This window comes from Lampetra planeri, chromosome 37, assembly GCF_965212315.1.
Source record: "Lampetra planeri chromosome 37, kcLamPlan1.2.h2, whole genome shotgun sequence".
In the NCBI taxonomy this organism is placed as follows: domain Eukaryota; kingdom Metazoa; phylum Chordata; class Hyperoartia; order Petromyzontiformes; family Petromyzontidae; genus Lampetra; species Lampetra planeri.
Window position 1 is genome coordinate 1,018,957 of NC_136143.1, and position 13,436 is coordinate 1,032,392.

Sequence of the window (13,436 nt, forward strand, 5' to 3'; positions counted from 1 at the left end):
AAATCTACGGAGCCTACACGTACATATAACCACGGTCGGTGCATGAAATATCGATGTGTAAATTGCACTTATTGTACGGGGCTGTAGAGAGAAATATAACACGCAGGGTACCCCCGGTGCTGCACACAACTTTACTGCGCAGGATGCAAACGTTGCCTCAAGGCTCGCGTGCAAGGCCGCAACCTTGAGCTTCCCGTGTTGCCAAACTGCGTGTGCTAACGAGGCATTACAACGATACTCTGCTTCTATCCGCCACTGCACGTTCCTCCAGTGGACGCTCGACCTGTCTGCCCTCTTCCTGCATCTCCTCTTGAAATCCCTCCTCACTCCATCACTTGCAGCACTCCCATTCTCGCTCCTTCCTCACCCCTCTAGCTATCTTCAAAAGTGCCTCTTTGTGCTTGCTCGCTCACCCTCCGCTGATGGACGAGGGCTGCTCGCTCGCCCCGACGCGCGCCTTCACCGTCACCACGTGCAGCGCCGGGAGGTAGCGGAACTGCAGGTGCAGCGTACTCTTGTTGGCTGCACAACCGCGGGGTACAGAGGCCACGAACGTGGATCGGACGTGCGCATCAATATACTCGATGTTTGGTGCGAGTGTTCAGGATCGATATGTCGTTCCACAAGTCCTGGTTCATAACGTATGCCATGTGCAATCGTGTGTGAATTTCAAAACACAACCAAGATGATACTGATAGCAGACAGAGGAGAATGTAGTAAATGTATTGAGCAGATACTACCCTCTGGACATGTCACCCACCCAGCTGTAGCCGGGTTACAGCCTGAAGTTAGGATGGTGCCACACGAGCCTCAAATCCAATGAAGGTGCACGTATTGAACTCAATTATAATTACATTGATGTTGGCAAAAACCTGGAGTAAACCCATGCAGAGCAGGAGAACAGACAAACATTCTACACTACTCACTCTTTCTGCAGAACAGGGGAAGATCATATCAAACTCAAACACAAAAAGGCGTTCCGAGTTGGGAATGGAACCCAGGCTGTTCTGTTGCCTCGTCTTTGCTCAGTTAGCGTTAGCCACCAAGGCCGTGCCATGTTTCTATTTTCATTCCTGCTGCTCTATGCCCCCTGTACCCGTTCTCGTTCTGCTGTAATGTGCACCGATGCCCATTTTATTAAGGGCGATATTGGCAGGTAAAATAAAGATCGATTGATAGTCGCTATACCCTTGTTGGGGAGCGTGATGGGGGCCAGCGAGTGCTCACCCTTGCAGGAGATGTCCAGAGCCACGCAGAGCGGGTGCCTCCGCAGCAGCTGCTTGCGCTTGTCCTCAAGCTTCACGCCCAGCGTTGCACGGCGCCGCTTCTGGAACGCACGCACGGCAGCCCGGGACAAAGAATCCCCCTCTGCTCGGTGCACGCTTAGTACGGCGGCAACATCGCACATCCGACTACGTCAGGGACCGAGGTGTGGGCCCATACGTGCAAATGTTGGGTGTGTGAACATCGCTACGAAATGCGTTGCACCACCATGCACAGAAAGAGTTACACCATCATACATCCTCCGTGTCTTCCTCCTCCTGTGTCCTCCTCCATCTCCAACCTGTCTGCACCTCATGTATCCACTTCCTCTCTTTTCAACCACCTCGTATCTTCTCTTTCCTGTTCATTCTGCTCCTCTGCTGCCCCCCCTGCTCCATGCTCACGCCTAGGTTCAAGGCCTTCCTCGTCCCCTCTGGCTATGAAGGACGACCTCGCTCTTCAAAACAAATACACACGGCGCTTGGTATGCGGTCCCATTTAGACATTTATATGATAAATACAAATAGTAATGAATATTTAAATAACAATATAGAAGTCCTAGTATGAATATTAAAAAAACATTATCAGCCCATTGTTTTCAATAGCTCAAAATATTCATGGGTGACTTTGTGGATAATATAAATAACATTTAAGCAGACAATGTCTACTTATATTCTTGGGTCTTTCGGTAAAGTCACGTAGATAGGTTCCAAGAAAATAACAAAAAAATAACAAAAAACTACGACGTTTCGATCGCAACGCAAGCAATAGTCTCCTTAAGCAGACAATGACCTGCTTGGCATGGTGGACCCCAGTTCAAGCGCTATCCATGCTCAACCTTGCTTCGATTCCACGATCCGACGACAGACCAGGCACATTCTGGGTGATTTGGTCATCATCAGCAAGTGTAGTGCGCGCAAGGCCCCCGATTGAAATTGCAATGAATTATAAACAGTTCCTATATCTGCATAATATGGGTTTTATGGTTAAGATCGTGTAAATATAACTGTGTCGTTAACCCATCACCACCCAACACAGCCAATTAGTAAGGTTTATCACGTAAACAAAACACGCCAGTTAGTTACTACTTCAGCACACTGGTGTGTTGGAAAGTAAACCCACAAAATGTACAATTTGAGTACGACGTTTCGCTGGTGATTAGAACCAGCTCCATCAGGCGATTTGCCAGAACTGCTGAAGTATAAACTAATTGTCACTTGTTTACGTGACAAACCAAACTAATTGGTTGCATCTGGTGGTGGTGGGTTAATGACACATTTATATTTACGCGATCTAACCCATAAAACCTTTACTGTGAATAATAGTGGTCGCAAAAGCCTACGATGTGTTCAAACTCCCACATCTGCGCTGGTACCAGCGGCCACAATGACGCGGCTCTCTACGGCCTGCCCTGGGAGGGAGGCGCGATGCCATCGTGAGCAGGGTTACAGAACTGCCGGATCGACAGCCCACCCGCACGGCGAGCGACAGCACCCGTAACCTCATACTTGGTTTTCCACTGCACAATCGAGCCGCGCTGGGGCCGTGCCGTGCCGAGCCAGCCCGGTGTGGCGCGGTTCAGGAGAGCGCCAGGTTATCACTGCGGAAGCCGAGCCGTGCTCCTGACGCGGAGGTCATCACGCACTGAACGCGTCCTCAGTCCCCCTCCTGGCCCTGCTAAGCCACGAACCTCATTCGGATTTCTTTTTATGGTCAGCGTATCTATCGTGGTTAGGTTGTATGTATGTTGAACTTCTTTAGCATCTTACGTAGCCAACCGTGCTAATCGGAGGTTCCTGCTCGGCATGGTAAATAGCCTGTGGAAAAGGGGAATAATTTTTTTACCGTCTGTGGCGCTTCCTCTTCTTGGTCAGAGTCGCTTTCATCGTCTGTGCGACAAAGACAAAACTTGGCCGATTAATGTTCATCGTGTTAAATCAAATGTCCTCACCGAGCACAATGCTACTCAACAACCACAAATGGAAAACAATCACAAGTAACTTTAAAACCGTTTATTTGTAAACGTTAAATGGCAGTGAAAGGTGTAATCTCCAGGTACAAATCAGCCACTTGCTCTGCAAAAAGTCAACCTACAATGCGTTTCCTTTGTAAGGAAGCACTAATTAGCAGTGCTTCTAGTAATTAGTACTGCCCTATGGTCCGTCTTATCACGATTACCAATCTCTTATATTCACATACAGCGACGTGACGTTGTGTATGTTTGTATGCATGTATTCACATGCATTGCGGCTCTTGAAATATTGAGTTTTATACCAAATAAAAAAATGGCTCTTCTTTCGTACAGCTATGCTGCACTGGGCGCGTATTTAGGACCGAGTTGAGAAACACTTCCATGGTCTACGTACGCACGGTGACACGGCCCAGTGGGAGCACATTTGCCGCAAAGATTCACGGTTTGATTCCGACAGGCCGCCCTAGTTATTACTGCAGACATTAAAGATCCTCCGACGTCGCTCGAAACGAGCCGACCGTGGTCCAAACTTGTAAATTACACAAATGGAAATACAAACAGCAGCAACGTGGCCCTCTACTGCGAAACTACTGCAGACTGCGTCCATGAAACAGTGCCTTCGTGATAACCTTGCACTACAAGGTTGGTGCAAGCACCAAATGTACTCAGTTATTAAAACTATTATTACTCTCGTGAATTTAATTGCAGCGTAACCATTCACCCCCTTGCGATTCATTGCCTTGTCGTTATTCAGTGTCTCGATTCAAGAATGCGATGGATGGTAGTCGTTGAAAGCTCGACGATGGCAGTCCGCGAGGACCCCAGACGAATGTAGGGAGCTTGCAGGTAAATTTCCCCTTGTGCGCCGCCCCACCACCCGCAACCTTTACCTGGGGACTCCTCCGTCTGCTTGGCAAGAGCTTTGGCCTCGTCAACATCTCCCTCCACGCTCACACAGAGGCGCTTGTCTGTGAGGAACGACAAAGATCCCTCATGAGAACCTGGACAGCCTGCTGGGGCAAGAGCTGTTGGCGAGCACCTTTATATACCCACACATACACATGCTTACACAAAGGTCCCCCACACAGCCTTGAACAGACTGTTGGGTCAAGTGCTGTTAGTGAGCAGATATGAAGGACGGCATGGCACACAAAGGGGTGGTTGGCCAACACCAAGCACGTCCGCCTTTGTCTCTCCAGTGTTGAGGTTTACACACTGCACCAGATACTAATTCAAGGCCGAGTCGACCTGGGGTGATCAGGGACCGGTTAAAAAATTAAATCGGCACTGTTGGCTGCGGGTGGGAATCGAACTCGGGTTACCAGGTCCGTAAGGAAGTGCACGAACCACTGCACGACCACTGCCCACATGTACTTACACACACACAGAGGCACATACATGGACATGTGCAACAAGCAAATGTGCGCACCAACATCGGCAAGTTCGCACGTCACCTGACATACCAAGGGGCTTGGGGGGGGGGGTCGGTGCATTTATGTTTTTTTATATTTCAACTGGATCATCCCAAGAGATGGAATGTCGTTTGCAAGGGTTTCCACGGTGCCAACCGACACGCACACAGAAAATACGTGATGTCGCATGTACATTTAAAATCTGTAACATATACCGTACGAATTTACACAATGAATATCACGCCCAGTCAAATACATGAACAATTTCTTGGTGCATGCTGCCGGTTTTTGTACAATTCACTCGCGCTGTAACAGCTTGCAGATGTCGTGCGAGTGAAATTTCATTGGAGATGTAAATGAGATGCGATGGGCGCCATGCTTTAGTGCGCCTGGGGGATCATTCCATGTTGAAGGGGCTCTGTGTCTGTGGTGAGAAAGCGCCTTTTCTGGTTATCGCTCCAAGGACAGTTGCATTGTTATTATTTTAGGACCAAACGATTGAGTTATTATTTGTGTAAAATGTTCACTATTGAGTTAAGAGGGGGCATTTAAACATATACTGGTGTGCATGTGACGGAGGCAGTCAGTGAAAGCTGTGTGAAATTATTCTCCACAATGGTTTTTCTCCCTCTCGTCTCCATCTCATCCCTCATCTCATCACAGCTGTCTTGTGTACATCACTCATCTGGCATCCAACCACATCAATGTCATGTGTGTGCATTTCTCCCCACTGCATCCTATCTCATCTAAGTCTGTTCTCTAGTTAACCAACATCGCCACCGCTTATCTGCACTTCTCTTATCTCATTTCTCGACATGTGTCTCCTCTACAATCACTCTTATCTCACTACGTCTCTATCTTTTGTCTTCATGTACTGTATCGATAAATCTTGGGGTTGTAAAACTTGTAACCAGTAAACGTTTCCAGAATCCGTTACCGGTACTGGACTTGCAGAACTGGGAATCGATTCTAGCAATATTTAAGTTGTGAAGGCAGATTAAAGAAACTTGCCCCATTGTTTCAGCTGCAGTGCAGGGAGATGGAATCGAACCAGCGACCTGTGAACTGCAAGTCCAGTGCACTGCTAACCGCTTTACTACTGTGGCAGCTCCATTAATTTCTCAATTAAGAAGCTAAACCTGTTGTGTTTTTTGCTACAGACATTTCACTAAGTGCAGCATCGGTAGCCTGTTTTTCACGTGGTTACCGGTAACGCAAAATAAAGTATTTTTAACAACCCTATCACAATTGTAGATGATGTTTGCAACTTTCTTGTGGCTCCGTGCCTCGCCCACCGCATATTGTCTTCCTGCATCTCAGTTCTTACTGATATAAGTGTCTCTTGAGACCTGGCTCACCTCTGATCCTTCTCACGTTGCTTATGTGTATTCGTGTTTAGAAGTAACAGGAGCATAGGATGCCAGGCATGAATAGACAAAAGTAATGATCACAGGTGTCTACAGATCACATCGGATATTTTTGAGATGACACAAATAAATTGCATGGCAAGGGCCCAATGTGCACTCATGCACGCGCATGCACAACTCCACAGGAGGAAGAGACGGCATGTTCACATAAGCACAGCGTACAGTACAAAGAAAGCTCACACAAGCACAGCGCACAGACAGCTCACACAAGCACAGCGCACAGACAAGCACAGACAGCTCACACAGGCACAGACAGCTCACACAAGCACATACAGCTCACACAAGTACAGCACACAGACAGCTCACACAAGCACAGTGCACAGACAGCTCACACAAGCACAGTGCACAGACAGCTCACACAAGCACAGCACACAGACAGCTCACACAAGCACAGTGCACAGACAGCTCACACAGGCACAGACAGCTCACACAAGCACAGCGCACAGACAGCTCACACAGGCACAGCGCACAGACAGCTCACACAGGCACAGCGCACAGACAGCTCACACAAGCACAGCGCACAGACAGCTCACACAAGCACAGCACAGACAGCTCACACAAGCACAGCGCTCAGACAGCTCACACAAGCACAGACAGTTCACACAAGCACAGCACACAAGACAGCTCACACAAGTACAGCACACAGACAGCTCACACAAGCACAGCGCACAGACAGCTCACACAAGCACAGCGCAGACAGCTCACACAAGCACAGACAGTTCACACAAGCACAGCACACAGACAGCTCACACAAGCACAGCGCACAGACAGCTCACACAAGCACAGACAGTTCACACAGGCACAGCACACAGACAGCTCACACAGGCACAGCACACAGACAGCTCACACAAGCACAGCACACAGACAGCTCACACAAGCACAGCACACAGACAGCTCACACAAGCACAGCGCACAGACAGTTCACACAAGCACAGCACACAGACAGCTCACACAAGCACAGACAGCTCACACAAGCACAGCACACAGACAGCTCACACAAGCACAGACAGCTCACACAAGCACAGCACACAGACAGCTCACACAAGCACAGGGCGTAGAGACGCACGTGTGAACCGCCAGCACGTGTGAGCGTGGCGCTGGCAGTGTTATTTAGGTTACCCAAAAAGGCTCAAACGAACACAAACTGAAACGCGTCTGTGCTTCCACCAAGCGCTCGCACTTTGGAGTCGGCCGCACATTTGGATGCAAGCGCTCCTATTGGATTGTTCATCAATCTTCATCTCAAACCCACGGCATTTAACCAACTCCGGTAAACGCCACATCACTTGACCAGCCAGAGGTCACGTTTTAAGTTCAGGTTTTTTTTAGAACCGAGGAGACCAGGGTGGAGTCTTATTTGCAAGAGTCACCTGCGTCACCAAAATGACAAAAAATGTCATGGGGGGGAGGGGGGGTTAACAATCTCTGACAAAAATCTCCATCCAGTTTTCACCTACTCCACTCACTGATGTTGTCAACCTACCACGGACTGCCCCCAGTCTAGAACTCCCTTCCCACAGCCATCCGTGCTGTGGACTCCCTGCCTCCGCTCAAGTCCAGGCTCGAGACCTTCCTCTTTTCCCTGACTATGACATACCGACTGCCTCTCTCTACAAAGTAAATATGCCCACTGCTTCTGCACAGCTTCTTGAGATGCAGTCGCATTTAAATGCTAGCTAACAGGGCGGCAGTGATAACGCTCGTGCCTCACAGCAAGAAGCGGTCAGGTTCAACTCCCGACTCGGGCGCCTTTCTGTGTGGAGTTTGTGTGTTCTCCCCCCTGTTCTGCATGGGTTTGCTCCATGTTCTGGGGTTTCTTCTCATTGCTAAAAAAAAACATGCAATGCAACTGCCACTGGCCAAACATGCCAATGCAAAAATAAATACCTGAAAATTACCCAATTGGGATTACACACAACAACACCACACCCTACTATCAAATACTGTGCAGAATTCCTAGAGACTTGAGACCAATTGAGGCTTTGCTGGTTAAACCAGCATAATCATAATACTAATATGATGCTACATCAATCGAAATTCCAATGGCATTGTATTTTGTACTGCTGTTTGCAGGATTGTTAGCCAATACGGAACAGCTTGTCAACAAACCTGAATGAATAACGTTATTCACTGTGGCGAGTTAGGCTTTCCCAGATTGCGATCGCTACTCTGTGTAACTAATGGTTGAACAAGTCATAACACATGCTGATGAATATCTTTCACGTACCCACCACTGTAGGCAACTACCCAGTCATTGACTACTACTGATTTTCAACGGGGCTCTAGTTCAACAGCTCAAATAACCACCAGCGCCCAGAGAAAACTGTAAAATCTGCCAAACTGTAGGGGAACTCAAATAACACTGGGGGCCGTATTCTCAGTGGCGGCTCGGCTCTGGTTAGGCCTCTGACATGGCTCGGCTCAGACTCGAGCAGCTCGGCTGCTTCCAAAGACGCACGAGTGGCTCAGCCATAGCTCGGCTCAGCCTCGGCTCGTGGGAATCCCAAGGGTGACTGGAACAACGCTCCGAGCCAGCTCAAGTTGAGCGTGGCTTTGAGCCACGCCTCACCAGAGCTCACGAGAGCCATGGTGCCAAGCCGTGACTAAGAATACGGCAGTGAGTGAACACGGCACGGCGTTGCTCACACTCACGCCCCGCGCGGGCGAGGGGGGAGGGGCGGACACTCACCCTTCCCCGGGGGCTCTGAGCCCGTTGGGAGCCGTGTTGCTAGCAGCATGAGGAGCACAGGACAGAGACACACGTGACAACGCAACACGGGCAGCGTGCACATAGCACACGCGGTGTGTTCATGCAGTGCTGTGTAGTGTGTGTACGTGTGCATGTTCGTGCAGTGCGTGTGATATGTGTGTTTGCATGTGTGATGTGTATGCGGTATGTGTGTGTGTGAGTTCTTGTTCTTCTTGCAGTACATGTAATGGGTATGTTTGGTGTGTGTGCAGGTTCAGGCAGTGTGTACGGTGTGTGTGATGTGGTGTTTATGTTTAGGATTCATGCACGGTGTGAGTGTGTGTGCACGCATAGTGTGTGGGACATGATGTGTACTGGGTGTGTATGCATGTGTGGTGCATGTGATAGGGATGTGTGTCTATTGTGTGCTCAATGTGTTAACACATAAAAGTGAAACCTGTTCAACTGCTGAGCAAGACCCATCTTTACAGTAAAGAATGCTTGTAAATTTACATTCAATTAGCGCACTAACGTTTGCAGCTGCCAGCTTTTGAAAATGCATCAATATTCAAGTGAGCATACATATTGTGTAACGTTTGGAAACCATGTAGGTGGAGCTCATCAGTACAGGCTCAGTGTTCTGACCAAGGAAGTATGACCCCTCCGAGTCAAGTCACACGTGGTAACACACGCTGAGACAGCGCATGCAGCAACCACCCTCCAGCGCCAACCCCCAGTATCCCTCTCCTGGCAAAGCCCCGAAGGAAGCCCCCTTCCTTGGCATCCCTCGGCAAGCCCCAAGTTAGCCCCCTTCTAGGGGTCCCTCCTGGCAAAGCGACCCCCCCCTTCCGATTCCCAAGTTGTGATGGTAACGGGGGCTCCATTGCACCTTGAGGCTGTGGTTTGACTGCTCGGCTTCCTCCACACACTGAACCCCTCAGCTCTGGCTGAGGCGTTCAGTACCCAGACATAGGCATCTGCCTTAACGTGCGACTCCAGCCTATGGGGCTTCTCCCAGGACCTCAACATATCTGGCTTTGTGCTTCGACAAGAGGCGTTATGAAACCTCCACAGACATCAAGAACCCAGAAAACTAACACAGTTTGTTCGGTGTCTTGACAGCACCCAAACTGTCTATGCAACCACACACTGCAAGACCTCTGGTAGTTTGACACACCTGCAGGAGACTGCACTGAACTCCAGGTGCTGCACACTATTGTGTTGGCATGTGAATGGGTGAGCAGGTTGGCGAGTAAGGGGAGTGAGCGAGTGGGGGGGGCCCTCACCGCACGCCTGAGCATAGGCGCTGGCCTGCACAAAGAGCACGTAGAGAGGTGCGGGAAGGTGTCGCGCCACGTCCGCCTGCTTGTGCGTCTGGTCGAAGGGCATGGCCAGGCACTCCTGCAAGGGCACCGTGGCCTGCACACACACAATGCATACATACATACAAACGCACACATATCTCCAAACGTGTTCCAATAACACATTCTTTTTAAAGCCTAACAATCGGATTTCCTGGTTCTTTTCCTGATTGCAGTTGATGTAGTTTTAAATGAAGTAACATATCTAATTGTTAAACTTGGTGCACAGGATTCTTTTTCCGCTTACCAATGAGCTGAAAACATAATTGGCATGTTAAACGCCTGCACACGTGACAATCAGTTTATTTAGCTGCGTCGGGTGGTGGAAGGTCTTAATGACGCAGCTTTGGTCAGATCATTACGAGGCCTAATTCGAAAATCTATTTTGACTTGAAGAAGGACCAATCGGAGGCACTGCAGATGGGAGCATTGTGCATGTGCGCGGGTGCGTGAATGTGTTAATGATGGCTGTGTGCGTGCGGCTGGATGGAGGAGTGTGCCCTCTTACCTGCAGGACAGCATTGAGCTGTGGGTAGAGGTTGTTCAGATGCTCCCTCTTCACCTCGATATCCTTGGCTATCTTGTCTTTGCTGCCAATCGATTCCGAGTACTGTTCCGTCAACCTGAAGTACAGTCATGACAACAATGTCCGTGATTTTTTTCGATTTTATCTTTGTTTGTTTACCCAGGAAAGCCTCTAAGCCTCTCCTTCATGAGGGTCCTGCAGTCGGGGGTGATATTGCTACGTGTTATTATCTCAATTGGTAATGTTTCAGCATTGGGAGTATTTGGCCAATACTAGTTACCAATTACATTGTGCGAAACCTAAAAATCCAGAGGAAACCCATACAGGGGCAGAACGTACAACATCCACACAGAAATCCGCCAGAGTTGGGAATTGTACCCAGGTGTTTCTTGCACGTGTTAATAATTTTTACCAAGGGTTAAGTATTTGATTATACAAGTTATCCACATTTTCTGGAACAAGGTTTCCTTCTCAGATGAGACAAAGGGTACAGGACATCCATCCTCCTCCGATGAACGAATGTAATGTAAATCAGTTAATTAACTGATGAATAAATTGATTGATTTATTTTTGGGGCATCCGTCGAGATGGAACTTCTCATTTACAATGGCACGCAGAACAAACACGTAAATGATACAACCACTGGAATCCCCACCAAATCGTGCTACACAGGCATCGGCCACACGTTTCAATGGCAAAACCAACGGAGCCACCAGGCCCAATGAACCCTCCCGTGTTGCAATCCGATCGCCCGACACACCACGCCGCGCAAACCTCTTCCGCTGCTCCAGCTCCCAGTCGAGCCGTGCCAGCGTCTGCAGGTGCGGCTCCTTGCTTGTGATCTCCTCCTTGGAGATATCGGGGGGCGCGTCCCGGTAGAATTCCTCCACCGACACAAGCTCGATCTCTTCGTGCTTGGACCTGGGGGGGGAGGGGGGGGGGGTGGCGCTGCAAAGTTCAAAAAGTCCATCCGCCAATAGAGTCTATTGGGGCCTAAAGCCAAGTTCCGCCTTGGCGCATGGAACGTCAGAACCATGGACGAGACCTCCAAGATAGCACAAGTCCTCGGCGAGATGAAAAGGTACAATCTCGACATCCTGGGGATAAATGAATGTTGCTGGATTGGCTCTGGATAGATTAATCTTTCATGGGGAGAGGCACAGCATGCAGCCAAGAACAGGAATAGATGCAGAGAGCTCATTGTGGCCTTACGTCCCATAGGGGATGAAGAGTAGTAACTAAACAATCTGCCAAGTCAGTCGGTTTGCTTGGCCAGGGAATTACACGCGGCAGTGACGCTCAGTCAACCAATAAGCCAACCAGTCAGCCCGTGCGTCTGTAGATCAAGCTTAAAGTTGATTTTGTTTAACCAGGTGAGAACTCAAAGAGGCCAAGAGGAGTCTCATTTGAAAGAGTGACCTGTGTCACCAACATGGCAAAAGGGGAAACCAATAAAATAAAGTAGAGCAATGAAGCAAATAAAAATAAGAGCAAAAACAACTGTGTCACGTGAGAAACCCAAAATATTGCACAAATATAAACCAGTGTGAAATAATACATTCACTCGAGGAAGTTAGCAAGCCAATATAGTCAGCTGGTGAACCAGCACGATTAAACTTGTAATTTACAACACTTCGTCTAACCACTACTGGAAGACAGCCTTCCCACACGATGTCAGTCATGGGGAGTTGCTTCACCATACCCCACCACACTGGGCAGTGCAGGTTGGCGAAGGAGGGTGGGGGGGGGGGCCCAGGACCCGTTAATATACCACTCGCCACTGGTGTTAGCCATGGGCAGGAATCAAATTCAGATCTCAGGATTCATAGCTCAGTGCGTAACTACTGCACACAGTGCTCTTTTTAAATCCTTTATATTAAGTTCACTTGCGCGCTTGCTTGCTTGCTTAAGACCGTGCAAATCTTTCGGTCGTTTTTTAACCCACTTCCCGTGATCCAATGGAGCTGACATTTTCCACACAGACTCGTTGTGCGTGACAATTAATGTTCGTGAAAAAATATTTCCAAAATTTTACACTTTTTAGGACAAAAATATTATATTTAATTACCAATTGCTTAATGGTGTCATGCAATCATCTGACCCATAGGTGGCAGCCATCTCAAGCCAGAGGACGAGAGGACTCTAGCCGCCACGCATATAAAGGATTTATAGTGAAAAACTTTGTTTTTACGGGTTATACTTGTTACTTGTATTTATTTACGCTTGTTTACCCGTGAAAGCCTCGCTCAGTCTCGAGACTTGTTTAGGAGGGTCCTGCCAAGTTTTTGCAGTAAGGGGCGACGTTGCAACGTGCCATGTCAATCTTGATTTGAAGCTTGTGTCATGTCAATTGAGTAATGTGCAAATAATATTCAGCATTATGATTGGCCAATTCTAGTTTAATTTAAGATTTATTTTGAGTTATTTTATTCGTGATCATTGTGCAATCAGATAAAGGAATTGCGGATAAGAACAGCCTGACTGCATTAAACTAATTATTTGGTTATGCTGCTTTGGCAGTGATACAGTCTTAAAAAATTACATTAGGTCATTTTACTTTAACAAATGTTCACAACGACTTCCATTAACATTAATGGATGCGTGAAGTATATTACAAAACTCCATTTTTAAATGTCACCTGAAAATATATATTGTTTTCGATATTATAATAGATAACATATTTAATACATTCATCAATAACACGCTCTGGCCTTATAAGGAAAAAATATCAAACAGGTGACATTTCCGACAATGGCCCTTCTTCATAGCACACAGAGAGGTCTGAG

The 13,436-nt window shown here is 48.2% G+C and overlaps 1 protein-coding gene across 6 annotated transcripts in view; it reads right to left on the reverse strand.

Moving 5' to 3' along the window:
* The window catches only part of THOC5 (THO complex subunit 5), a 41,417-nt gene that overhangs the window by 13,109 nt on the left and 14,872 nt on the right, over window positions 1–13,436 (reverse strand). For all 6 annotated transcript variants that reach the window (XM_078611634.1, XM_078611631.1, XM_078611630.1 and 3 more), the window contains exons 5-11: window positions 11,425–11,571; window positions 10,633–10,747; window positions 10,050–10,182; window positions 4,126–4,203; window positions 3,109–3,152; window positions 1,228–1,327; window positions 414–522 (exon numbers count right to left, since the gene is read on the reverse strand). In XM_078611634.1, the coding sequence (XP_078467760.1) occupies window positions 414–522; window positions 1,228–1,327; window positions 3,109–3,152; window positions 4,126–4,203; window positions 10,050–10,182; window positions 10,633–10,747; window positions 11,425–11,571 (726 nt within the window). The remainder of the gene's footprint in view (window positions 1–413; window positions 523–1,227; window positions 1,328–3,108; window positions 3,153–4,125; window positions 4,204–10,049; window positions 10,183–10,632; window positions 10,748–11,424; window positions 11,572–13,436) is intronic.